The following is a 26,511-nucleotide window of genomic DNA, read 5'->3' as shown; positions in this document are numbered from 1 at the left end:
GGAGAAGGGAGTTCCATCTTCCCACACTTTTCGTATTATAGTCCTACTGTAGGGGCCCAGTATCATAATATCTAAAACCACTCTTGCTCGATGCTATTGTATGCTGTTTGTTTATATTATGCTATGTCAAATCATACGATACTTTTGCTCAGGGTATATACGTAAATCCACAATAACGCCAGACCCAAATGCTTATTCCCCGTTCTCTGTATCTTGCATCTCCATATCCTTACCCTCACTCGCCTTGACCTCCGGCTCGCCCTTTGCATGCGGGAACGCATCAAGAAGTGCCTCTGCCTCCTCCGGATTCACTGCGTCGTCCAGTATCTCATGCGCCATTTCCACCGTCTCGTCTTCAATGCCAGCCTCGAGGACCAACCCTTCGCTAAAGGCAAGCCGGGTCATCACCACCAGAAATTGCTGCTTTCCGCCCGCCAGATTCTGGAGCTTTGGCTGCAATTCCGCTTCCTTTGGATGCCGACGTATGACACTGTAAACCACACGCATAAGGCCGTTGACCATTGATGAGTGCATGTCCCGCTCCGGCGGGAATGAGTAGAGCGCGTCTAGTTCGTCATGCATCGCCCTGATCAGTTTGGCCAAAGTCGTAGGATGCGATGCGATGAGGAGGCTTCCGTGCGTACTCGCCGGTACCATAGGATTGAAAGCCACAGTCATCAAAAACGACAACGCTTCCAGTCGCATATCGCAAATCTGCGCCCGAGTGTAGCGGGGCTGGCCTTCATCTGGTTGAGGCGTCTCCCACAGAAGACTAGCTACGCGATCAACAACCCAGTTTTCGTTTGAGATCTGATCCTGGTGAGACTCATGGATGGTGGCGAACGATTCAGCCCGGACACTGGTCATGAGCAGACTTAATGTCAACTTGATGTCGCGAATGGGTTGTGAACAGCTCAGCATCATCAAGATGAATGAATAGTCAATACGGCGCCAGAGACGTTCCAGTTGTGCGTCATTACTCAAGCTCCGCCAGGCGATCTGATACAGCACGGTAACGGTCTCTGTTGAATCCACCAATGGCTCGAGCTGAGAGGGCGGAGTCAATCGCACCTTGCCAAAATTCTGACGCGCATAGGGCGAGTTTTTGAAGCGAGGAATGCCATTGACTTCGCCTGAAGCCAAGAGCACAGGTACCAGGTCTTCAAGTAGTTGCATAACGGAAGCCGTGTCAATTGCGAGTATATATCGCGTAATCTCGAGGAAGAGCGGTATAGGCTGGTAGTACTTTTCCTCCAATGCCCGCGACCATATGCCTATGACCGCCTGCATATGTTCAATCGCGTAGTGGCCGAGGTCGAGTTTCGCTGTCTCTCCTAGAAGAATAGTAGCCAGAGTCTGCTTCGGTTCCGACGGAAATGCCATCTCCCCCATGATTTCAATGTCCGTCTTGTCAGGAATGGTTTGGTGATTCAAGATTTGTTTCACAAGGTGCATGTCTTGATCATCGCTCTTTTGTGCAGACTCTTTCGTAACAGGCACCTCCAATACAGCATCCAGCATTGCGTCATCCATTTCATCGCCAGCGTCTTCAACTTCTGACTGGGGAGCATACGGGCTCAAATGAGAAGGCGTAGGACTGCCGTGGCTTGTGCGCCTTCGCTTCTTCCCAGTAACGGTCGGTGTCGCTTGCTTAGAACGGCCCGATTTGCTAGGAGAGACAGCTAAGATTTCCTCATCATTGAACCCGTCTCTGAAAGGCAGGGGCTTGGTCTTCTTCGGCGTCATAGGGGCTTCCCTCTCGACTCGAAGTTTCGCTCTTGCTTGATTACTCCGCAAAGATTCTTCGGCAAGGTCTTGTTTGAGAAACACATTCTCCGTAGCAAGCATCTTCCCTTCTTTCCGTGCGGTCTCTACCTCCTGCTTGTACCTTGCCGCCTCCTCAGCCATTGCCTTGCGCAAGCCAGCTATTTGCCGCTCATAGTCGGCGATCATCTTCGACTGGTTCGACCGGATGATGGCAATTTCTCCTGTCCTCGTTTCGGCCAGGGATTTGGCAGTGGTAAGCTCGCTCTCCATGCGAGCATACCGTTCGTTCTCCTGTTGAAGCTATTCAATAATCATTAGCTCTGTCATTTTCCGGTCCCAAGAATGCATACTTGTGTCGTCAGGACTTCATGGTCCTTGTGTAATGCGGAATAGTACGACTGGCCTCCGTCGGCCTGCATCGGCTCATCATCATCTATTACGATTGTATCCTGGCCATAATGCGAGGGTCGTTCCGAGAAAGCAACCGTGTCATCCAATGCAACTCCATCGTCAAACACTTCGGCGTCCAATTCGCCCACGTCCAACGCCCCATAATCATTTGTTAACCCCGTATGAAGATGCGCCGGTGGCTGGAGCGTGTTGCTGGCGGCCTTGCTAGGCTCGATCTGGGGATAAGGGTTGACGGCATCTTGAGGCGCCCAGCTCACTCGCGTTTCCGGGGCTGCCTGGGTGGATGGGCCGGCCTGTGTAGCGCGGAAAGCCTCATGTTCGAGCTGCTGGAGAGCATCGGCAGGGAGATCGTCGAAACCGTCGTCGGAAAAGAGATCATCATCGATAGCTTCCATGCCCAAGAAGTGAGGCCGCCATGAATAGCGCGGAGATAATTGGCGTAGAGCAGTGGTGGAGCGGAGAACGAGAAAACGATGGAGGGAGGGAAAACACCTGACGTAGATGGCAGTCACCCGCAACTCCAGCAAGTTCCCAACTTCCTCCCTCCGAGCCTTCCCCTCGATCTCACATCTCCCCCCTCCCAGCTCCAATGCTGCTTCAATGACCAGTCTACCTTTGTTTTAGAACTAGACTGTCTTCCACGAGCCTTGCTCTTGTCATTGCTTTTTTCTCCCCGACAACCTGTCGCTTCTCACATGAAATTTTAATAGGCGACGATCCCTCTTCCGCCAATTAACCTGTTCGCACCCTCTCCTCGTTTCCACCTTTTCTCTCCTCCCTCATATTCATCCCTCTACGTCCATTCGGCGCCATTCCGATCTGTCCGCTGTTCTTGGACGCTTGTCTCCGCCGATTCCTGCCGTCCCCGCGCGTCTGCCTAGCCGGATCCTCGAACTCCCCTATTCACCATGTCCAAGTCACGTCGGAGCGTTCGGTTCCAACACCAGGGCCGCCGGTCGAGTATATCAGAGGGCAGTGATGCTGCCTCTGATCCGGGTAGCCCGACGCGAAATGGAGCTGTTTCTCAGCCTGCGACAATACCGGAGGAGGTTCGTCAACTGCCGAGTCCCTGCAATCACGGACTTGCTGACAATGTCTCAGAAACAGGAGCAGCCCCCGCAAGACGAGTACCAGAAGAAGAAGCAGACATTCATCACCCGTACGATATGGACATTCGTGATGATTGCGGGTTTCTTCATTGCCATGTTCTCCGGCCATATTTACATCATCGGTATTGTGACTGCTATCCAGATCATCTCCTTCAAGGAAGTCATCGCGATTGCCAACGTCCCGAGCAAGGAAAAGAACATTCGGTTCACCAAGTCTTTGAACTGGTACTTCTTGGGAACTAGCATGTACTTTTTGTACGGTGAAAGTGTCATCTATTACTTCAAGCACATTCTCCTCGTCGATAGGGTCCTGCTGCCTCTGGCCACTCACCATCGCTTCATCAGCTTCACTCTGTGGATCATGGGTATGCCATTACCTTTCTACTTCTTGCTCCTATATTAACATTTGCAGGCTTCGTCTTCTTTGTCGCGTCGCTGCAAAAGGGCCACTACCGCTTCCAGTTTACCCAGTTCGCCTGGACTCACATGGCCCTGTACTTGATCGTTGTCCAGGCGCACTTTGTCATGAACAACATTCTTGAGGGCATGATCTGGTTCTTCCTTCCGGCGTCTTTGGTTATTACGAACGACATCTTCGCCTACGTCTGCGGTATCACCTTCGGACGCACCCAGCTGATTCAGCTCTCTCCCAAGAAAACTGTCGAGGGCTTCCTTGGCGCTTGGGTCTGCACTATCATCTTCGGCTACTTCATGACCAACATCTTGATGCGCTACAAGTACTTCATCTGCCCGGTCAATGACCTCGGCTCGAACGTTCTCACTGGTTTGGAGTGCGACCCCAACCCGGTTTTTGTACCCCAGGCCTTTGAGATCCCCGAATGGACCGGCTTCGGTAGGACCTTCTACCTTGCCCCGATGCAGCTCCACATCTTGCTCTTCGCTAGTTTCGCCTCTCTTGTTGCTCCATTCGGCGGTTTCTTCGCGTCTGGCCTCAAGCGTTCCTTTAAGATCAAGGACTTTGGCGAGTCCATTCCCGGCCACGGTGGTATCACGGACCGCATGGACTGCCAGTTTATCATGGGATTCTTCGCCTACATGTACTACCACAGCTTCATTGCCGTCTTCAAAGCGAGCGTTGGAGACATCATTGAAGCTGCCATCACTGGCCTGACTGTTGACGACCAGGTTGAGGTTGTTCGCGGTCTGAGCAAGTACCTATACAACCAGGGAGCTCTTCCTGAGAAGGTATAGTCTTCTTTCCCTTTCCGACTGAAAACATTCAGCTAAACTTTCCTAGGTTTTGGAGCTGCTCAGCACGGAACTCCAGCGCCATTAGCCGCACTCAAAATTTCGGTTCCTTCAATTTCTAGCCCAGCTACTGGGAACGAATACATTCTTGTGCGAGACACCTATTTGCTACGACTAATACCTTATAATTGACGTTCTTCCCCTGGTCTTTTGTCGACCATCGCCTGTTGTCTATGTCTTCGTCTTCGTTGGACGTTAGCGAGAAGTTCGTTGGCTTGTTCGGCCTTGGGGCCTTTTTGGATGGATGTGTTCTTGTACATGTGATGTGTAGGAGTAAGGGCAGTGACATGTCTCCTACGTATATTCGATAGCGTGTTTTCCGCATTGGTCGCTTTGCTTCGATTCGATTCAATGTACTGCAATGCAATCCAATTCACATCGATACGTCTGGTTTCTAAATGATGCTTCTGCTCCTTTGTATTCCTTACGAACTGCGAGCTTGGTTTCTGGTAGATAATTTAGTCCACGGAGTATCGAATATATTTTCACAAAGTTCAAAACCGCCTACCTCCCCCTTCTGCATTCTCCCCATCTATCCTCCATTCCTTCCCCTCACCATATTCACCGCGGACTAGGAGCCATTCACCCTCCAACCTTCACTTATCCCTCACTGCTATCATTCACCTGCCATACCTAAATAAGTATCCCAAGTTTACCTCTGACTGAACTCCTCACCCTCCGTCTCGGTCTCGGCCTTGGTCTCCCAGTAGATACAGAGTAGATCCCTCGAGCCTGGATCCATTGTTAGGCTAGATCAGATTAGACAAGAACGTGATCTATGTACAGCGCGACCTACCTAGCTAAGTAGCTAGCTAGGGTGACGACCGTTTTGCTCGGTGCGCCGGGGGATTAAGGGTGGGTATGTGCATTGTGCGCGAATGTACGAGGTGGAAGTACTGTATAATGCATTGTAGAAGATCGATCGATTGTGTATATACTGTGATTATAGTATATGTAGATGGGTATGTACAAGCACTCAACTAACCCTCCTGTCAACCAGTCTGTTGGTTACTGCATCGGTAGATGGATAGTAGGACCGTTGCAGTAGGAAAACTACCATCACCAGCCGCACCAACACAAGCCTCATTCCCCCGGATCAGAAAAAGCCCGCCCGTCTTCTTCTTAACCTCCATCTCCCACTTAATATCGCCCATAACGCCCTTAACCGCATCAACGGTTCCCTCCATCTCAATCTCCCGATCGTGGACAAGGTCTTCCAACTCCTCGAGCTCATCCTGCATCCGGTCAATCTCATCCCTGTATTTCACAAGGACTTTCTTCCTCTCGTCTGCCTCCAATACTTCGGCGATGCTATATGTAACGAAGCAGAGCGCTGTAGACGAGGAATCAAGCCTGTAGTTCTTCACGCCCTTAGTCTCGCGCCACGCATCGATGTATTCGCCGAAATGCTCGTTCATGAAGTGGCATAGGAGCAGGATTGCCTCGGGGCTGTCGCATTTCTCGAGCCGCGCTTGGAGAAGGTCCAGCATGCCATAATGGTGATTTTGTTGCCAAAGGGGAGGCGGCCGGTTTCGATGTGCGATTTGATTGTGAGGGTTAGTTTCTTGGGGTCTTTGATTGATTGGGGCGTTATGAGTTTTTGGAGGACTTCTGCGAGGTTTGGTGTGGTGTCTTTTCGTTGGCTGGCGCGTTGATGTTTCTTTTGATTTGGGATTTGGGGTTTTCCGTCGCCACGAGTTTGCGTATAGTCCTTATTGTCATTTTCATGCGCAGGCGCATTTGTAATTGTAGCTGTTGTTGAGGTTGTAGTTAGGCTCCGTTTGCGATACGGCGTCGGCGTTGCAGGCTGAGACGGCGCAGAGGATGCACAGCCGGATTGCTCGTCTTCATTCTGAACGCGTCGCTAACTCTGCGCTTCATACTGACAACCATGTTCTAATCGTATGCAATTCAGAAAGTGAAGCGCAAAGTCCAGTATTAACGTGGTGTGCGACGCGTGGACCCGGGGTTAGAGGAACGGTGGGTCGCGTCGTGCTATCCTTCTGGAACTATACACCAGGTCCAATATTTGGCTGGGCAGCCATAGGGACACCATGATAGATTCAGATGTAGTTCGCAGTCCATTGAGGAAATATCTGTGTTTATGCATCTGATTCTGCTCGGGAGGCAATGGGCAGTAGATCTCAAGAGGACGGAAGTGCTGGCCTTCAACCCTAAAGTCCGAATATATATATATTTACCCCTCGACCTATAAAAGGAAGGAACGACGACGCCCATCCATTGTGCCTTCCCAAGCAACACAAACCAAGATAGCATTCGCAAGGGAAAAGCGACCAACGTCCCTACCACTCGCTTCTTCCTCAAACCCTCGCCCTACTCCATTCCATCGCACCTTCCCCGTCCTCAACGACGCCTCGTGCGCGTGCTATTATCACTGCCACTGCCGCTTATTCTCTGTAGGGCAAGTACCTACGATCTGGAGTACCCAGTCCTACGTAGTAGTGTATGGTAGGAAGGTAGTAGGGCACTGTCTAGCATAGCCCAACCCAGATCACCTCAGCATTGGTTTGGGGGCCAGTATGTATAATTGTACTTCAGATTCCCAGCATGATTCAAGTCCAGGTTCATTTAACCCCCACCTGCTACTTTACAGTAAATGGAACAATGAGATGACGTAGTGCCCTGCTCTAGACGGCAAGTCGACAACCATCACGTCCCGTCCCGTCAGCTACTATCTACAATCTAGTTTCCAAGCGCCACTGCCACTGCCACTGCCAGACGGCTCGGGGCTCACGCGTGGCCCGACGGCCCCAGGACTCGGAGTCGAGAGGCTATCTATGATCTACTGCCGACTAAGGATACCTATGGATTCGATCCATAGTGTCTTACGAATCTAGGCCCGAGCGCTGTTGCAACTTATTTGGTCTACTCGTACTTATCCCGGCATTGACTGGGCTGTGGTAGTGTATGGTGTCGATGACGCTGCTAAGTCGTGAGTTAGGCTGAGCGACTCCATTCTCCAGGCCTTGTCTTTACTCTTGCTCTCTGTCTGTAGAGAAGCCAAACAGGAAGGTGGGATCTAGTACCTTATGCAATTGGCACCGGCACCGTGCCACTGACAGGGCAGGGCAAGCGGCAAGTGAATCAGTCAATCTCCCGTCCCTCCAAAACAGAGTATCCAGCGGATTGGGCGTTGGGAATAATTGGGATGAGAGATTAATCACCAATGTGACATATCAACTACCAACGCCAACGCCAACGCCAATACCACCGCGTAGATCCAGCTAGCACAAGCCTAGAAGGTATCACTCACATCACGATGAGATAAATTGAGTAGATAGATTAACAGATAAATGAGCAAAGACCGGCGTTCGCGAATCGCACGAGATATCGCCATCTGTATCTGTGTCTAATGCGCACTGCGCCCTGTCCAGGCGTTCGCGAATCAAATCACGATCGAGATGAGACATGTCGCCTCGTTCGTGCCTTGCGGCGGACTTGCCCAATGGACAATAGCGATGGCATGGCGCTGCCATGAGTAGAATTATTTTGTGAGCAGTCACTCCCCCTTCAGCAAAGGGCAAAGCAAAGCAAAGCGGCCACGCCGACTCCGATTCCTATCGATTGATGCATCGAAGGAAACATGAAATCGGTGGCGAATGGTCAGCTTCAGCTTCACCTTGATTCTTGATTCTTGATTGAGATTCCGATTCAATTTCCCGACTTAAAGCCGAAGAGCCTAAATAGATTCGATCGAAATGCGGAGGTTGGGCTTGGCCCTGGAAGAGCATCCATCACATCGTTCGACTTCCACGGTCCCTGATTGGAACGAGCAGATGCAGAACCCCTGCACGGGGCGATTCCTGAGAATCCTTAGTCGAGTTCGCTGCTAGGGTTCGGACCTGTTCGGCCGCTTTGCGATCCCTCAGCTCTGGACTTTCAAGGTGGCGCCATTGGCATTGCTTCCATTATACGGACGCCAGGGAGAATAATTTTCTGTGGCCAACTTTCCTATCCCTGGATAATGGCAATGACGACTGACGAGTCACCCACCTAATCAGTGGATCACTGGCAGTGACATTGACAGCATGACAGCTGTGGAGTCAGGAGTGCGAACGCCAGCCGTGATCCATCGCAGTGGGCAAGACCCATGTGCTATTATTGACGGACTTGACAGCGGACACAGGCTGCAGAATTGGCGGGAGCGTGTCCATCATGCTGGATATTTCGAGTCATTGCGCCGGACTCAGAGGGAGTTGTTTGTTGTAGCCTTGTAGGATAGTGTGCTTCTCGAATCCTTGCCGGGATACTTAGCAGGTTTCACGACCGTTTCACATGGCGACCACGCGAATGGGCGGGAGCTTGGTGCCTCTTTTTAGCGAATACGGTCGGGGCGATGACAAGGGTCGTAGTGGGATGTCGCAATTGTGACGAGCCCTGCATAGGGTTTTAGACTGGAGTTGGAGCAGGGGTAGGGTTTCAATGGCTGGTCTAATTGTATTGACACTGACAGTTGACACTGACAGTGCAGCCCCCAAGCTTTGGAGGAAGGGCTAGCGTAACGGTCGGACCCGGTGCAGATGCAGGTGCTGGAGGGGTTAATTCGTTATTGAATGCGAACGTCAGAGTCAGAAGATGAACAGAGATTCTGACAACGGCCAAGTTGCAAGTCGCAAGTGATTATACAGTCCGGTCTGGACTGTATTTGGCCCGACTTATGTTACATGTTGGTGCATTGTTTGGGGCGGCCCGCTGCATGGGCGGCACAGGATCAGCAGTCATTATTCATGCCGATTGCACTTTGCAGAGATTGCACAGGATAGGATAATAGGAGTCTGGAGTTAGAATTGCTGTTGACTGCACTGTAGTTGAATTGATAACAAATTCCAACGAGCGAAAGTCTAAAGCGCCATAACCACTACAGACAATGCCATTGTATGGTTGTGATTGTAGTTTGGGGTTAGTCAATCTTGACCCTGTTGCTCGGGTCAACTGTTCAGTGTCCAGTCAAGAAGGATCGCTTAATCAATCTGATTCTAATTCCCCGGTCTTGAATGGCAAGAGTCTGACGTTGTTTGCCATGGCACCGGGTCATCTTGGTGTTTGAACTACTCCGTATGTACTCCATAATCGGTACTGCCGGTGAGCACGACTTCCTAGCCTCTCATCGACTAAGCATTACTCCAATAGACGTCTTATGCACAGACAGAGTAACTCTCGGAGTTTGCTTGCCGGCAAATCAAACCCTTAATACTGCGCATTCTGCATCGGGCCGGCGGACTTGAGAGTGATCATGATGAGCGCCCATTTCTCCGCAGTCTTAGCAAGAAACCTAAAGCTCCAAAATGATACGAATGCCATTGGGTTATCGCCGCAAGAGCACAGATTGGGAAGCAGGGCGATATCTGAATCTGGAATCGTAGCCGTGCGCTCCATCTTCCGGGGGGTCGATCCTGATTTTCGAAGCTCGGATGCTCCATGAGGTCGGTGAGGATTTCCACGTCTGGACTCTGGTTGACCTCTGGACTGGCCTCTGGCCCTGACCAGGTCAGCCCAGCAAGCGACTATGGTAGCTTCATGCAAGCTGCAGTCCTCCGTAGGGTTGCCCTGTGAAACTCCGAAGAATCGCCAAAAGGAAGACCAACGTCCAATCACGGCGAGGGCGGCTGCGTCAGTGTCGGGCTACCGCTGTACCTAGCGTTTAGGTTCATGCAGAAAGAAGACAACCTGGCTAGTAATCCGTCGTAACTTAAAATTCTTGAAATTTGGAAATTTGGGAATGCGACAAGAACTGAGAGTTGACACAAGAGGTGCTGGTGCTGTACCATATGTTGCCATGGGCGAATCCATCCAATGCGCATCCCACTTGCCGTCTGGAAAGCAAGTGCCCCATTCTGATCGAGCAGCGGGATGGACCGACGTCATGTGCTCGCAGCGATGCAGTGGATTTTCTTACACCGAATCCCGACAGCCTGGATGCTGATAGTCTCATATAAACACCGTCTGCTTGGCCCTGTTTTCGCAAGGAGTTCGTGGATGTTCGATCTTGAAGACGAACCATGGTAACGACATGTTCTTAGTCAGGCAGTCGAAGTTCCAAGGTTTTCTGGCTTCCACGCTAATTTTTAGTGCACCCAGCGTCCCTGACTCAGCAGTTCGATTGTATGGCATCCCAGCAATCCCTCAGTGGAGTCTGCACTTGCTAGCTGGAACCTTAACATTTCCTGGGATCCTGGATCAGGAGAAGATAATTGATGTTGATAGTAAGGTAATAATGATAATGATATTACTTGTTTGCCATGAGGATGACAGGAAACGTCGGGGATCGACAAGACAAGACAATGAATTCGGCAGGCTAGCTAATGAAGAGGGAGGATCATTATTTGGGGAGAAATTATTGGTGAAGAATCTGCTGGAGAGGGCGCTCAATGCGGAAAATGGGACAGACTCCATAGGGGAACTTGGTACGGCTGGAAGTAGTGGTACTACAACAAAGTACTTCTGTCTCTGCACAATGACTTGCAGCTCAACCACTGGATGGCTGAATTCCCCGATTTTACTTGCTTGTTTATGATAGATGTTGAGTTAAGGAGTCTATACAGAGCATAATAAAAATGAGTATAGTAAACTATGACTACATGTTTATGTGAATATCCAGTCAGGGGGATTGTCCCTGATCGGCCCACCAGCATTGAGCCATCCATGGAAGCGTTCATTCACCACTTCCACTTCCACCACCACCACCACTTCCACCTTTCAGCTCTCCTCGCTCGACCTCTCCTTCATCTCCTTAACTTCTTCATCATTTTCTTGTCTCTCGTTTGCCCGCGCTAGTGCTCTAGCTCTGGCCTTGACCCTCCGTCACAGTCGCAACTGGGATACTTCTCCACTCTGCTATTCCTGTCCCTCTCCAGTCTCCGCGCCCCTGGCTCTACTCTTGTACATTCTACTCAGTCTCTGCCTCCTCTAACCCCTCTAACCCTCTCCTTTTTCCTTGTTTCTCCTTCGATCACCTCTCGCCCCGTCAGCATTATCTGACTGAGTTTGGCCCATGTGGAAACACCGTCCCCCATCGCGATCCGATTCAAAGTCTGGGACCGTCGATTCTGGCGAACGTGGATTCTTTGCCTGGTCCAAGAAGAAGTCTCCGCTCCGTAAGTGATGTGAAGCAGGTTGCCACTCGAATCTGCCTATACTCGTGCATTATTATTATTCTTACTCCTGTCTCTTACTGCTACTTTCCTGTTCTGGTGCTGTCGCTCTTTTTGTCTCGTCTCTCCGCTCCTTTGTTCTTCACTACTACTCCTCTCCTCTCCTCTCCTCTCTTTCTCTCATTGCTGTATACGCCACGGGGACGAGAATTCCTTTCAACCCACCTTGACCGGGTCTGCATGCACGACAACCACACCGTCGTCACTCCGGCTGTTCTCTCATTGGCGTCGGCCTGTTTTTGGCTTTCTGCTGCCCTCCTTCGTCTGCTAACGGCCATCCTGCCTAGCTCTCGCGCGTCCGGAATCCCCCGCTCGTTCGCCTTTACGGTCTTTTCGCTCCTTTACCCGCTCTGATCGTCCGGACAGCAGTTTTTCCAGCCACACTGTCACTGCGGCGTCGCGGTCTCGCGCTCCTTCCACTACCACCACTGGCTCATATTACTCCGAGATCCCCAGATCCGCCGCCCAGTTCAATTCCTACTCCGACGACCCTATAATCTCCCGCACTACCTCCCACAGGACTACAAACACTGCTTCTGGAAGGTCAATGGCGGGCTTGATGGATGTGGACCGCACCCGCTCGCGGAGGGAGCGCACTTTCGTCGGCAGCGAATGTGCTGTCTGCGAAGAGCCTCTAGAACATACTCTGCGCGGTGAGCGCATACTCCAGTTTTCCTGCGCTCACGTAGCCCACGAAGCCTGTTTTTACGAATATTTACGAGAGATCGAGGGGCAATACTGTCCGACATGTGATGCACCATTGGGACTCGACTCGACGAGAGGGGGCAATGTACTGGATATCGGTAAGCTTACGTCCGATCCCCAGAAGCGAGGATTGGTCGCTGACAACGGTTCAGAAAAATTAAGTAACATTGTGCGTTCAGTAAACAGTGATGCCGCTACCGCGCGGAGCGGCTTGACTACCCCCACGCCGTGGGACTCGGTCACCAGCCGGCAAGCTCCTAGCGAGGTTGGTAGTCGAGCATACGGACAGAGCGAGGCGGGCAGTCGGTCATATAACCGCGATAGTCGCGACATGTACGGCAGTCGACGGGATAGCAAGGATACCGGGATGCAGCGCGAACGCATTGAGCGTCTGACCTCAACGTCTCGCCAACAGCACTCACGCAACGGCAGTGCTGCCGGGTCCTCCGGCGAGTACAACGAGGGCCGCCGCCATGACTATGACGTTCAAGCCATGGAGTCCGACCTTAGTCCTCGCACCGCTCCTGTCTCAAAGAACCCCATCCCAGCTCCGACGGTGACTATCCGCAGCGAGTTCCCTACCCTCAACCGGTCTCGCCAACAACAATCGCTCACTTGCTTGATCACGGTTGAAATGCCTGAGGGCAACTGGCGGCCAGAGGCGGACGCCTTCCGGAACAGCTCGGCGTCGCAATCACAACCCAAGGACGAACCGTATCCATCGCGCTTCCCTTCAGTACCCGACGCGAAGCCTATCTTTGAGCAAGAGAACCTTGACGATATTGCGGAGGAACTTAGGAGCAAGGTGGACAACTGGCATGGTCTGGAGTTCCAACGGTACGTTCTTGCATTTCTAGTGGATGATAAATGCTGATTGAGTAGATTTGGCAAACTTCGCTTGCATGGGCACATGCGAGTCGGCAAGGACCGCGAGTCATGGCAGGAATTGGAGTGCTACCTCTTCCAGGAGATGCTCATCTGTGTCAAGGAGAAGCGGGTGCCTGATCATGCATACGATCCTACGATGCCGAAGCCTCGTCCGAGGTGCACGCTCAAGGGATCTATTCTGATCAAAAAACATTTGAAGAGCATCGAAGACGTTGCCGGTACGTCAGCGCCAAGGTATATGAGTTTGAATGAGGAGCTAACGTTCTCAGACGAGCCTATCCTTACCCTGCACCTGTCCGTCAGCGAGCTTCCGTGCTTCTATCTTCGCTTCCCCAGCAGGGGTCAGTTGGAAACCTGGCGCCGTGCTCTCCTTGACTTCAATGCTGTCGAGTCTCTTCGCAGTCCCGACGTGGACTTTGACCGTCATTCTGGACAAGATGAAGATGACTACCGCGGCACCATGAAGCGGCAGGCGTCGTTGAACTCTTCATACGGTGCTGCGCGATCGAACAACACTGCTATTACCGACTACACAAACATGGGCATCGAAGCGTCTCCTTCACCATCGATCCATATCCCGGTCGACATTGTCGTTGTGATTCCCGTATCATCTTCCATGCAAGGCTTGAAGATTACTCTTCTCCGAGACAGTCTCAAGTTCCTTGTTCAAAATCTAGGCCCCCGCGACCGTATGGGCTTGGTGACGTTCGGCTCGAGCGGAGGAGGTGTACCCTTGGTGGGGATGACGACAAAGTCCTGGGGTGGCTGGTCAAAGATTCTGAGCTCTATCCGACCTGTCGGACAGAAGAGCTTGCGAGCGGATGTTGTGGAGGGTGCCAATGTCGCGATGGACCTGCTGATGCAGCGAAAGTCGTCGAACCCGGTGTCGAGTATTCTTTTGATCAGTGACTCTTCGACATCCGACCCGGAGAGTGTCGACTTTGTCGTGTCGAGAGCTGAAGCTGCCAAGTAAGTGACAACACAACTGACAACCAAGGGATAATTGCTGACTAAGACAGGGTTGGCATCCATTCTTTCGGTCTCGGATTAACTCACAAGCCGGACACTATGATCGAGCTCTCGACGCGGACCAAGGGTTCTTACCTCTACGTCAAGGACTGGATGATGCTGAGGGAATGTGTTGCTGGTTGCCTGGGAGCTATCCAAACGACGTCTCACCAGAACGTCAAGTTGAAGCTCCGCCTCCCGGAAGGCTCCCCTGCCAAGTTCGTCAAGATCAGCGGAGCTCTGCACACAACCAAGAGAGCTACAGGCAGAGATGCTGAGGCGGCTCTTGGAGACTTGCGATTTGGCGACAAGCGAGATGTTCTCGTTCAGCTCGTCATTCCACCAGACACTGCGACCCACGAGTCCCCACCCCACGATCCCTGGGAGAGCTTGGTTTCCGGCTTGGAAGCCTTGGGAGGCGGGTCGGACGGCGATGAGCAGCGCGTCTTGAGCGTGGAGGAGGTTCCGCTGATCCAAGCGGATCTGACGTACGGCGACTTGCTTCGGGAGGGTCACCTACAACACTCACCACGGCCATCGCTCCTTGCCATCACCATGCTGCCGCCGAACCCCAGGTACAAGGGCTCTGGTCGGCCCGTGACCCCTCCAATCCCTCCTCACCCATCTATTGTGCAACGTCGCATGGAGCTCCTTACGTCGGATATGTTGACGCGTGCTCTCACACTCGCCTCACGTAACCAGCACGATCGAGCCCAACATCTGCTCAACGAGACCCGCAGTATCCTCAAGGGTCTAGGCAAGGGCAGCCTCCCTCCTCTTCCTCCTCCTGCTTCCAAGGGCTCAGCCGAGCCAGAGTCTCGAGGCGAAACACCCACCTCCAGCTCCCCCAACTCCTCGACCTACGAAGGTCATTCCTCCGCTGCTTCGGATACTGCCACTATCACCCCGGTTGCAGCAGTCGACTCCCAGACCATGATGGCCCTTGATGGCGACCTCGAGTCCGCTCTCGAGTGGATCAACCACCCTGCCGTTTTCGGTCGTGATTCCCGCAAGGCCGTTCTCCAGAGCATCGGCGTGATCTCCTCCCAGCGTGCATACACCTTCCGCTCGCCGTCTGAAGCACACTGGGCCCAGCGCATCTCCGGTGTGCGCCGTCTAACCGAGCGCTCAAAGGACTGGCGCGAGACCGGCGACGACGCTCTGACCGAAGAATAAAAGACATGATTTTTCCCATTCTTACCTCACATCTTCTTTTGTGACAATTCCTGGTTGTTTATATCTTTCTTCTCTCGTCCTGATTCCTTCCCCTCTTCGTTTATTTATGATACCACTTTGTTGCTCATGTTCATGGCTGTGTGCGGCATGATACCACGGTTCTCGACTATACATACATACTACTACACCTAATTCTCCTTGTCTATAATCTCTATCCTCCTTCGCTTTTGGGTATCTCCTTTCTGTGATATTCTGCTTCTTGGTCATCTTTTCTTTCCTGGATATGCATGCATGCGCGTCTTCTTTATGATGGATTCGGATCTGGATTTTGATTCTTGGTTTGGACTAGTCTGTTGGTCTGGGGTTGGATTGCGATTGCGTGATTGGATTACTTTTGTGATTGTGCGATTGTCTGATTGATTGCCTTGATTGTGATTGTGAAGCCATGGTCATGATCTGATGTATGTGAAGTTCAGGTGCTCATGGTGTTACATCTGTATGCCCTTGGGCGGTTACCAAGTGATCTGGTCATGATCTTTGTTTTTCTTAGAAGAATCTATATTGCATTGAATTCTGATTATAACTTGCTCTCTCCCGTTCCATCTGAATGATGAGTACTCCTTACTGCCCCGTTTATCCTGATACTACCGTCCTACCAACACTGACGTAGTCTTCACTGTGGATGAGATAATCTGATATTATCTAAAGAGGGTATCATGTCTTCGTGAGCGTATATGCAGCCAGATGTACACAGAGTGTAGGTATGTAAGCAAGTGGGTAGTATATAACGAGAGAACAAGAGAGGGCAACAAAAAGGAAAGAAAATGGACCGCTAGTGATACGCCAATATATCGCATCGTATCGCATCATGCCATGCTCGCTAAATGCTAAATGCACGACCGAATAGTGTATCCAAATGTAATCAAGCCAGCTAGTTATCTGACGTATTCTGTTCTCAAACAATCACGTAGGGTGTCTCATTGCGTAGTGAGACGGGGACGTGTTCGATGCGGATCTTCTCATCGTCATCCTTCAGATTTAGGGTTTCTGGAAACTCCTTGGCGACCTTTGAATACCTGTACGCTGTTGAATTTAGTAGTTCGTCTCCGTCGCCCTCTGTCTCGGAGACTTCGTCGACGCTGTGACCCACGCTGACGCTCCCGCTGTCACTGTGACTATCACCGTCATCAATGATGTCTGCATCCCCGTGGCCATCTGTACCGCTATCGGTATCGCCGCCTAGATCTTCCTCAATGACAGTGCCAACGCTATCCCTCCTCGTGCCACCAGCACTCCACTCGCCACTAATCCCCGCGCTCTTCCTCCGTCTACCATTTCCGCTGCGACTCCGCACCCACGGCTTGAGCTCGCCATCATGCGAAAACCACTCTCTTCCAAACGGGTTTTTGAGCGCGACTTCGAGCGGCGTGGTGCCGTTTCGAACGGCCTGGCCGTCGTCTGCGCGCGCGCTATCCGGTGCTTCGGCGGATATATCTGCGCCTGCCTCGTAGAGGATACGGAAGAGGGATTCGCGGCCGCGCTCGGCGGCGAGGTGGAGGGGTGTTTTTCCCTCTGCTGTGGCGGCGTTGACGTCTGCGCCTGAGGCGATGAGGAGGGTTAGGAGGGAGGGGCGCGGGACGATGGCTGTTACGGCGAGGTGGAGCGGGGTTTCGGCGTTTGTGTTTGGGTTTATGGCTATTTTCATGGGCATGGGCATGTTCATTGATGAGGGGGTGTTTGTTTGTGAGCGGGAGGGTGGTTGCAGGCGGGCGTTGACGTTTGCGTTTGCGGAGAGGAGGAAATGGATGTACTCTGATATCTGCGAGTAGTCGTGGTTTGAGGCACCTGTGCCTACGTAGACGGCTTGGTGTAGGGGTGTCCAGCCCTTTGAAGAGGGGGCGTTGACGTCGAGACCAAAGTTGAGGGTTGCGAGTTTGAGGATGTCGAGGCCATCTTGGGTTGTTGGGGGCGTAAGGTGGAGGATTGATTCAGCGGCGGAGGTGAGCGTTTCTGGTTTTGCGCCGTGCTCTAGGAGAAAAATGAACATTGTTTTGTTACCTGCTGCGGCGGCGCAATGAAGTGCGTTCATACCCTTGCTGTTGAGTGTGTCGATGTCTGCGCCGTGAGCGAGCAGTTTCGACGCGATAGCTGGGCTGCTTGCTAGACGAGCCTGTTTGTGGATGAGAGGCTCGCCTTCCCTGTTCCAGGCGTTGATATCTGCGCCTCCCAGCATGAGAAGATCAAAGGCAATCCAGTGCCCTTCAGAGGCGGCGACTTGAAGAGCCGTTGATCCGGATAAAGACCGCGCCTCGATGTTTGCGCGTCGCTGGAGAAGGACGGAAATTGCCTCACAGTTGTCGACTTTGACGGCGAGTTGAAGGGGTGTGAGGCCGTCTTCGTTGGTCATGTCGATAGAAGCACCCTTCTCAAGGAGATGCAGGACGATACGAGGTCGTCGCCACTTGATTGCGACATGGAGGGCTGTGTCTCCCGTGTGAAGGTTTCTAGTGTTGACGTCGACCTTGTTTTTTACTAGGAGAGGAACTGTGCCCTCGTCCCATTCTGTCTTGATCGCAAGCTGAAGAGCCGTTGCACCTTCATCATTTGCCACTTGCGGGTTGACAGGATGGTGAAGGAATAGTTTCATGATCTGACGATGCCCGTATTGCGTAGCGAGATGTAGTGCTGTGCTTCCATCGCGCGCAGTGGTGTTTGCGTCGGCGCCATTGTCGAGGAGGAACTCCGCGACTTCCAGGTTCCCCTGGCTGGCCGCGCAATGTAGCGGAGTAATCCGAAATGAATTATCGTTCGCGTCCAGGTTCGCGCCCTGTACATGAAGACGTCGCGATTTGCTGACGATACCAAAGTAGGCGAGAATATGGAGAGCTGTCCAATCCTGTGGATATCTTCCAAGGCCGAGCTCTGATGGCATTCTGGGTTCATTGGTCAGGACTTGAAGAGGTGGGCGCCGCCACAGTAGCTTGTTCAGGAAAGTCTTGATTAAAACCTGGATCGTCTGCTCGTCCTCAGAGACCTCCCGCGCATGGCTACCCCAGTACATAGCCGCGTAATTAAGGAATCCATTTCCGGAGCTACGAGACGGTGTACCTCCGTTGTAGTAACAGTCGTCAACGACCTCGTCCGGTGTGATGGCAGTGAGACAAGTCTCTGCGATATCCTTCTGCGCGGCTGGAAAGAATACTCTAGCCGGCGCACCACTCAGGTACTCCTTGGCCGTTCGATGCACGAAACAAACGCTCCCGGTAATTGCATCAACGGTGAGTATCCCGGCGCTCTGGGTCTGCAGGGAGTGCTCAAAGCTGATAGCTTCCTCGTCGTCTGCTTCACCGTCCGCGCTATTGGTCGCGCATTTCAACTCCCCTACCGACAACGGGCGGAGCGAATACAATGTCCAGTATACGTAGGATGTGGCTTTCTTGCTATGGCCTACGACCTGTTTCATTGCTTCGCCGTAGGCTTCGTTGAGGGTGTGCGGGAGGTACCTCAAGACATTTTCGAAGAGGCCTTTACGGCTCTTGTGGGCATATCGGGAGAGGGACTCGAGATGTATCTTGGCGAGGAGGAATCTGTCGTTGTCAGTGGTTTCCACAGAGAACAAGAATAATGGGGACTTACATTCCATGACTCCTCTCCGTCACAACATTGACGACCATATCATACAACCTCGGGCTTGATTCTTGTTTGAGTAATACACTCAGGTTGGGGTCGCTCTCGATGCGAGACACTGCGTACGCCTGAAGATCATTCGATGGAGCCATCACCGACACGTAGGCCTCATCCCCAATCTGCGTAACCTCCCGCAGGGTAACCAAAAGCTGCACCTGGTCCGGGAGCTTCTGAAGACGGGTCAAGAAACGCTCCTTATCCGACATCATATCCAGTCCGTCAATGATGAAGAACACTTTTGAGAACCGGTCAACTTCAGCGCGGATCGCATTTTGATATACCTTTGGCGAAGCCTTCCCTTTCGTTACGGACTCGGAATGATAGAGAGCCGATGAAGCGTAGGAGAGACTGCGTCTACGGTAGACGAGTTGAGCCAGGATATTTCGGAGAAGATCGAGAGTTGTCAGTTCCCTTTGTGTCTCATCTTGACAGAAGATGAATACTGTTGCCACATCGGGGGAGGTGAACGTTCTCTGAAGAGAGTCGATGATTGATGCTCTGGAAGTTGTTAGTCTTTGGATGTTTTGTGCGGTCGACGGAAAACTTACGATAGAAAGGTCTTGCCAACACCAGCTATCAAATCGTCTTGTTAGCTCATAGCCAATTCCATCAATAATGGAGATACTCACGAGGCCCGACACAATACAACGTTTTGGAGAACCCCATCAACCACCGCTCATACTCCTCATCCTCAAACAACCACTGCCCAGTCCCCTGCAGCCGACGATTACATAGATCCGCGAGAGTGATGAAATGTTCTGAAGCAAGTTGACTCGAAATGCCAAGGACGCGTTCTTCGAACTCGGTGTCGAGCTTCGGACCTAGATAAAGTCAGTACTTTCTACCAGGAACAGGAAAAGAAAATATACCAGACTCCACTTCCCCCAGCAACTTCAGGCTGAAGATCTCCTTGTCCAGGAACGACCGATTACTGCTCAAGCATATACTGTTAGCCTACACTAGTAACTTACTTTGCAAAAACGCATCGAAAAAAGGGAATATACTGACCTCACCGGTTGCATAAACAGCAACAACAGCACCTTAAACCTCTTCAACCTCCCAAAAAACGTCTGCTCAAGCAACTTCTTCCGATAAAACGTGACCCCCACCCCACCAGGCTGAAAGTAAAGCTCCATACTCTTCATAGTCGAGCAGAAGCATTCCAGCGTCTCAGCGAGCGCAACCATCCTTCCCGGATCGGTGAGCCAGCCACCGGTCCCAACTCCAACCCCATTGCTCTCACTCGATTCCCCAATTTCAATGTCCGACTCATCGCCGCAGCATAGTTGGATCCTGAGTCTGTATAAAGAGTCCAATGTATCCACCAGTAGAATTATTGCCCGTTGCGAGGAATCCTGCAGGTCTCGACCACCGTTTAGACAGCGCACGACGACGCGTGCGGAGGTTGTTGCGGTGGTGAGATGGCCCCGCAGGGTTCTAACGTCCAACATGCTCCGTCGACGGCGTCGCTATGGTGGACGGTAGAGGAGCGGATCATAGATAGGGTGGGGTGAGACGGGGTGAGACGAGATGGCGGGATGAGAGGCCGCGGGGAAGAGGCGGGTGAGAAGCGAGGAAAGGAGCCGAAAGGAGAGAAGGAGAGTAGAGAGGTAGGTAGTGAGGTGAATCGGGAGAGGGAGAGGACAGACGCAAGAGAGAGGAAAGAAAAGAGAAGAGAACAAACCAAAAGAGAGAGAACGGGAATGAGAACGGACGAGAATGCGAGCGAGAGACAGACAACCAAGAAGGCAAAATGGAAGCCTCTCTCTCCCCCGGAATCAACTCATGCCAGCCAGCCTATCCCAGCACAGATAAGTGCCCACAGCCAGCCCACGCAGCCAAGACGCAAATTAAACTAGACAGAAGATCAAATGACAAGCTCTCCTACATAAGCGCACCAATTACTGAACAATACCCCCTGCCCCTCCAAACACCCTGGCAGACGCGATATCGTTGGCTGAACCTCGCTGGACGTTACACTTCCCCAAGTCTTGTTGCGGTGAAAGGAACCGGACCGGATGCTTCGGGTCCCGGCTGCTTCCATGTTCTTTGTTGGAAAGCAATAGTTCCATTCTGTGCGATTGCTTACTTGCTTGACTGGTGGGGTTTGATCGATCAGATACCAGATAGAGATCGTGTCCACTATCTGTCTCACAGTCTCTCGTGAGTCGTGCGTTCTCCAACATTTACTACCTCCACTACTAAGTAGGCAGGTATTGGCCCATATAAATCCCCCAGTACGAGAACTACAATGGGTAGCAGACAACAAGAACAATGCAGCCAACGCCAAGCATCCTGCAGACTCACGCCGTTGGACTTGCACCTGACAGACAAGCCATGACGAGGATCCATTCGAGGTCGAAACAAAGGGGTCAAGAGGCTAGTGCCTCATTGACTGGCTCCTTCAGGATTCAACCGAAGAAGACGAAACTGGCGATGATATGCCTCACTCAATCCGGCTCCGACCACGCAGCAGTGGAAGTGGGATTCGTAGGTGTGATCAGCGACTGCGGCAACATGTCAGGCCAGTGTGATCGTCTTGTTACGCGCCGGGCGAACTCCACTCGTTTTTGGGACCGCCAATCATGCTCGAATGCGGGATTTGCCCTGAGTATCAGGTTCGATGGCGTGAGGTGTGAGGTGGCTGTTGATCTTGGTCTTGTCGGGATTCGCCCAGCCACTGACTGTTGGGGGAAACGGTACGAGCTGGCTGCGAGACTTTTACGAAGAGGCAGAATTGAAGAAAAGGTAGTCCGTTGGGAAAAATTCATTCTTACAGTTGTTCTTTGCTCAATGTACATACATGCGATTCTTCCAGTACAGTTCCCCTGTTAGCCTTTGAGGTCCAGCTCAAGCTCACAAAAACCGTCCATTAGTCCATGCAAACCAGGCGCGAGCCATTATCGTTTGCCAAAGATTTTGTATCCAGTCTAGCTGTTTCTTGCCAGTAGACAAATGAAAACAAGGATAACAATGACAGTAATCGAGCAGTAAAGACAAATCGCGTTACTTGACAGAAGGAGGAGAGTCGTAAAGTCGTTATGTTGTGCAAAAAGTTCAAAAAGTAAAACACACAAAAAGGAAGAAGAATGAATGATAAGAAGCAGAATGCGGCAGAAAGAATGACCAATGGGGGTATGAATGGGGTATGGGTATCAATGCTAGTAACTGAGGGTCAGAGATAGATCAAGGCCAGCCTGTTCAGCAAACTAGAATGGCTCGCCATTAAGATAACCAGAGTCTCCGCTCTCGCGACTACGGCGCAGAGCTTTGGCGAGCATCAGCTCACGCATCCAGTCGATGCGCTCTTCCCGTGTCTTGACGGCGAAGTGGTGCGACTTGGGGCCACTGGCGAGGAAAGGCTTTTTCTCGACAACACCGTTGTTGTTGGTGCCGGGGATAAGGGAGAAGGCGAACGCTGTGGCGTCGCCGGGGTTGTCATTGACGCGCTTCAGAACGGTCTTCTTGAAGGCGGCAGTGAGCTTAGACTTGGATTGGAGGGATGAGCATGCGACAGCGTAGTCATCAACGTCGATGCGCTCGAGTGCCTTGGAGTTTTGTTGAGCAGCTTCTTCGTCGTTGTACATGCAGAGCTGAGTGCCGCGGAGAGCAAAGTGGTGGTCCTCCCATTCGTGGCGAATGAGCTTGGTCGTTTTGCGCTTCTTCATCCAGCCGCTGTGGATGATGTCGTCGGCATGGGCTGACCCGGGGCTGAAGGGGTTGTTCCTGTAGCGTGGAGCTCGAGGGGTCTTCTCGTAGTCTTCCAATGTGTCAATTGGGGGAAGCGGAGAGCGCTCGGCAACAGGAACCAGTTTCTGAGCGCCTTGTCCGAGAGCCGCAGAGTGAAGGCGACGGTGGTTCTCAGACTTGGTGTTAGCCGTAGAGTCTTGGCTGTTGCCCAAGTTTCCTCCAAATCGCATATCCGGAGGGACGGATTGGGAGCAACCACGCTCAATCTCCTCAACCGGAACTGCGGTCATGGGGTCATCTGCGACCTGGGGAGTAACCACCTCGTAGCGAGAATCCACTCGGTAGTAATCGGACGGCGACATGAAAGAACTTTGGGTGTTCATCGCGCTAGAGTTGACCCCGTACTGCCTTCCCTTGTTGTAAACAGACGGCGTAATGGTGCGCAGAGCCGAGTAGGATGGGGAGAGGACCGATTCACCAGGAGAGTTTAGGCTTGGGATCTGCAGCTTGGGAAGGGTACGAAGATTGTTGGCAAGCGTTGGGATCTGGACTCCTTTGGGGGAGATGGGTGAATCTTCCATCGACATTTCATCATCAGGAGGTGTGGCAGGGTCTGTCACCGGCTTCAAGGAGCTGAGACGCTGAAAGTTGAGGAAGTTACGAACATTCTCCTGTGGGTCTCGTGATTTCATGCTCTCAAGCTTCTCCTGCGACAGTCGAATGTCCGCTGGCAGGTTGGCCCCCATAAGATCAGAGGAGGCGATGAGAGACGGAGTAATGTCTGACTTTGGTGTCTTCTCGTCCATCCTCGGCGACCTTAGCAGATCAGACTTGGAAGTCTGAAAGTTGAGTGCCGGTGGCCTGTGATCCGGCTTCGGGGATTTGGTCACAGACTGCGCAGTAGAAGGGTTGCCAGGGTCGCCGGTAACCAGAACAGAGCCGCCGAGTCCTTCGAGTTGGAGGTCCTTGAGAAGACGAGCGACACGAGATTGCTGCTTCTGCCATTTGCGGCAGTTTTCACCCTTAGAGCACACGTGCAGCTTGGGAAGCAGTTGCTCAATTGCAACGATGGAGACAGAATCTTGAGGTACAACATCAGTCTCCTGACGCCCGCGTTTGGGAATGCTGTCTTGTCGGCTGCTGCTTTGGGCCGAAGATCGCGAACCAGACCGGGTCCTCAAAGCCTGATCAACCCTGTCCATGACTGGGCTAAAGCAATCCCGCACAGCACCTACCTCACCAGCAGTGGTCTGAGGGGTGCGTGTATCGAGCCGTGAGGAAGGATCTGGAGTTGGGTAGCGCGAGTCGCAAGATGGGGCGGCGCTTGAGAACTGACACTCCCGGAGTTTCTTGATGCAAGCCATAAGTTGATGGCGTTTTCCGAACGAAGCAATCTCAAGTTCCTTGAGATCATCGACTTGCAGTTCCAACAAAATTGCACCGGAGATATCGTTGATGTAGAACTTTTCTGTGACAGACTCATCGAAGCCCAAACCCTGCATCCAGCGGACAACTTGGTTAGGTGACCATTTTGCAATGTCAACACCAGACTCGGGCCGAGAAATAGGTTGTGGTGGTGGCGGCGAAGGAGTTGGTGCAATATTGACGGGGACAGGCGAAGGCTGGTGTTGAGGCTGGTGTTGAGGCTGGACCTTGAAGTCGGTGTAGAAATGGGTAGCAATTGCGCTGTCGGGGACCTTCTCATAGCCCCACTCTGGCGACAATTGAGGTCGTGAAAGCGAGTCCTCCGACGTCCGGAATAGGTGTGGTCCCTGAGGACCTCTAATCGGGCTTCCATCGAGAGCGAAGGTGAATCGACTGAGGCCGGTTGTATCGGGGGTTTTGGCATCGTCGACACTCGACAGGGTGGTGACACTCTCGGCGACGAGCTATAGAACCTCACATTAATATCATACGAGGGTTAAAAATGGCCATATGTAAGACTTACCGAGCCAGCACTTCCGTAAGGTGAGCCATCGGAGGATGCACCTAGCGAGGCCGTATCGATGTCCGAGTCGTAGATCTCGGTAGCCTCCGACATCGCCGATGCGGAACGGTAACGAGGCAGCGTTCTTGTCTCATTGTAGAGCTTTTCCTGGAGCCTGCGGTAGTCGAGGGTTGGCTGGAATCCTTGAGTGTAAGGCTAGAAGAGCATTGTTAGTCTGAAAGCCCTTGCAAACAAAGGACACGAGTCGTACCATGGTGCCGGAAGATGGAGCCAAAAGCTCCTACAAGTGGGGATGCAACAATGCTAGACAACGGTGAAGATGAGTATGCTTCAAGACGAGGTTGTTTGTCCTCTTGAGACAAAGTGAAGTCAAAAGAATATTAGAGACTTCACGGCCAGAGTTTGGGGGATGTGACTTGGGTTTCAGAAGCGAGGAAGTACAGGGGAAGATCGTGGGATGACACAGCGTTAAGTATATACCAGTCGGTAAAAGCGCTCAGTCTCCCCTGGGGGGGAAGAAGGAATCTGCTACGGGCTAAAGCGCCGGCCGCAAGACGCTGCATCAAGTCGAACCGCCAGGATCCGCCGAGCGCAAATCGCAGTCGCTGGATGTGATGAAGTTTCCCTGGCGATGCATGCGGGAGGGGGCGAAGGGTAACTGCGAATAGATCAACGTCGTCTGCTGCAAGTCTCGAGTTTCAGGCAGGGGATTGGCTGCACTCCTGCATGACAGGATTCTCCAGCGCCTACAGCACACCAATCGCATTGCCTGGTTGGTTGGGAGTGCAGATGGCTGCAGAACCTTGAAATTCCTCCGGTGATAGAAGGAGGGGAAGCACGCGGTGTGAGAGGCTGGAGGAACTGACGCTACTGCCGTGATCACACGCTTGGTGGCCAGTTGTTGGCTTCCTAGGCTAGCGCTAAGGCGGGCTGTCCCATTTGACCACGCCAATGACGGTTAATTCCACCTTCCTTGCCCATTTACTGCCTTTTGTCCACGCTAATATCGCCCATCACGGCACCAGTTCGCAGCCCAGGATCCATCCTTGTATAAAGTTGTGATTGCTCCCTTCTGCTGGTCAGGATGTGATGGGATTCTGTTGAGACTTGCCCTCCCCACTTGTCACCCCCGTCACGGTCGCTCTGAGACCTGTCAGTCCGAACCTCAAACGCTCAAATACCAATCGATTTCCCGCCTCTCTTGACCGTTTCATTGTCATAAGGCAGTTTCCGACCTCTCGGACGGTACACTATGACTTGATGTCCTATACCGCTCTTCCAGTGCCTTATCATGAATCATTTGACTGCCCTCTCGGCCCAACCACCCGAAGACAACTTATGTGCAGTGCACCGTTGAAAATTCCCAATTCAACCACTCGGATCACTCAACGAACATCGCAATATTAGGCTTCTGGGTCCAGAGCATTCCTGCCGAGATCAACATCAGCCACCTCGCTGTCCATGCCGCTGACCGTCCAAGATTCCACCAGGTCTTCCCCGCGTCACACAAGCCTCGGGCTCTCGGACACTCCTAAAGCCCACCTATCCAGCAGCCCAGCAGATTTTTGTGTTCTGACCGCAATCAGCCAAGCGATGTGATTGTGAGATGAGACTCTGGTTGTCTAGGTAATCGTATCAAGTGGCTGGAACGAATCCATTCGTTCCTTCTTCCTCCAGCCCT

At 52.2% G+C, this 26,511-nt stretch overlaps 8 protein-coding genes across 8 annotated transcripts; 3 read left to right on the top strand and 5 right to left on the bottom strand.

Moving 5' to 3' along the window:
- Window positions 1-58: 58 nt before the first annotated feature.
- Window positions 59-2,704, bottom strand: BDV14DRAFT_91273 (putative DNA repair protein Rad26). Its single transcript, XM_073777847.1, has 2 exons — window positions 2,118-2,704; window positions 59-2,067 (listed from the first exon to the last, which is right to left on the bottom strand). Exons 1-2 carry the CDS (start codon window positions 2,571-2,573, stop codon window positions 193-195), a joined length of 2,331 nt encoding a protein of 776 aa, XP_073626289.1. The 5' UTR covers window positions 2,574-2,704; the 3' UTR covers window positions 59-192.
- A 282-nt stretch (window positions 2,705-2,986) lies between these two features.
- cds1 (phosphatidate cytidylyltransferase) lies at window positions 2,987-4,744 on the top strand. The gene is made up of 4 exons (XM_073777845.1): window positions 2,987-3,227; window positions 3,280-3,652; window positions 3,700-4,493; window positions 4,546-4,744. Exons 1-4 carry the CDS (start codon window positions 3,087-3,089, stop codon window positions 4,582-4,584), a joined length of 1,347 nt encoding a protein of 448 aa, XP_073626288.1. The 5' UTR covers window positions 2,987-3,086; the 3' UTR covers window positions 4,585-4,744.
- Window positions 4,745-5,472: 728 nt separating this feature from the next.
- BDV14DRAFT_176759 (uncharacterized protein) lies at window positions 5,473-6,460 on the bottom strand. Its single transcript, XM_073769299.1, has one exon. It carries the CDS (start codon window positions 6,044-6,046, stop codon window positions 5,549-5,551), a length of 498 nt encoding a protein of 165 aa, XP_073626287.1. The 5' UTR covers window positions 6,047-6,460; the 3' UTR covers window positions 5,473-5,548.
- A 4,258-nt stretch (window positions 6,461-10,718) lies between these two features.
- Window positions 10,719-11,036, bottom strand: BDV14DRAFT_176753 (uncharacterized protein). The gene has a single exon (XM_073769298.1). The coding sequence runs from the start codon at window positions 10,968-10,970 to the stop codon at window positions 10,755-10,757; it is 216 nt and encodes a 71-aa protein (XP_073626286.1). The 5' UTR covers window positions 10,971-11,036; the 3' UTR covers window positions 10,719-10,754.
- An 872-nt stretch (window positions 11,037-11,908) lies between these two features.
- Window positions 11,909-15,505, top strand: BDV14DRAFT_201950 (vWFA and PH domain-containing RING finger protein; the record flags this gene model as incomplete). The annotated part of the gene is made up of 6 exons (XM_073773887.1): window positions 11,909-11,963; window positions 12,016-12,531; window positions 12,586-13,270; window positions 13,316-13,539; window positions 13,591-14,290; window positions 14,341-15,505. 6 exons carry the CDS (start codon window positions 11,909-11,911, stop codon window positions 15,503-15,505), a joined length of 3,345 nt encoding a protein of 1,114 aa, XP_073626285.1.
- A 4,001-nt stretch (window positions 15,506-19,506) lies between these two features.
- On the bottom strand, window positions 19,507-20,953 carry BDV14DRAFT_91164 (NACHT and Ankyrin domain protein). The gene is made up of 5 exons (XM_073777843.1): window positions 20,201-20,953; window positions 20,062-20,123; window positions 19,842-20,013; window positions 19,741-19,765; window positions 19,507-19,690 (listed from the first exon to the last, which is right to left on the bottom strand). Exons 1-5 carry the CDS (start codon window positions 20,641-20,643, stop codon window positions 19,613-19,615), a joined length of 780 nt encoding a protein of 259 aa, XP_073626284.1. The 5' UTR covers window positions 20,644-20,953; the 3' UTR covers window positions 19,507-19,612.
- A 77-nt stretch (window positions 20,954-21,030) lies between these two features.
- On the top strand, window positions 21,031-22,272 carry BDV14DRAFT_91224 (uncharacterized protein). Its single transcript, XM_073777844.1, has 3 exons — window positions 21,031-21,355; window positions 21,406-22,009; window positions 22,069-22,272. Exons 2-3 carry the CDS (start codon window positions 21,467-21,469, stop codon window positions 22,141-22,143), a joined length of 618 nt encoding a protein of 205 aa, XP_073626283.1. The 5' UTR covers window positions 21,031-21,355; window positions 21,406-21,466; the 3' UTR covers window positions 22,144-22,272.
- BDV14DRAFT_91134 (SAM and PH domain-containing protein) lies at window positions 22,215-25,220 on the bottom strand. Its single transcript, XM_073777842.1, has 3 exons — window positions 25,081-25,220; window positions 24,831-25,025; window positions 22,215-24,771 (listed from the first exon to the last, which is right to left on the bottom strand). The coding sequence occupies exons 1-3, from the start codon at window positions 25,081-25,083 to the stop codon at window positions 22,402-22,404; spliced, it is 2,568 nt and encodes an 855-aa protein (XP_073626282.1). The 5' UTR covers window positions 25,084-25,220; the 3' UTR covers window positions 22,215-22,401.
- Window positions 25,221-26,511: the final 1,291 nt, after the last annotated feature.

This window comes from Aspergillus stella-maris, assembly GCF_047715825.1.
Source record: "Aspergillus stella-maris strain CBS 113639 unplaced genomic scaffold BDV14scaffold_42, whole genome shotgun sequence".
Taxonomy (NCBI): Eukaryota; Fungi; Ascomycota; class Eurotiomycetes; order Eurotiales; family Aspergillaceae; genus Aspergillus; species Aspergillus stella-maris.
Note: the sequence above shows the minus strand (reverse complement) of the source record. Positions and strands in the feature narration are given on the sequence as shown.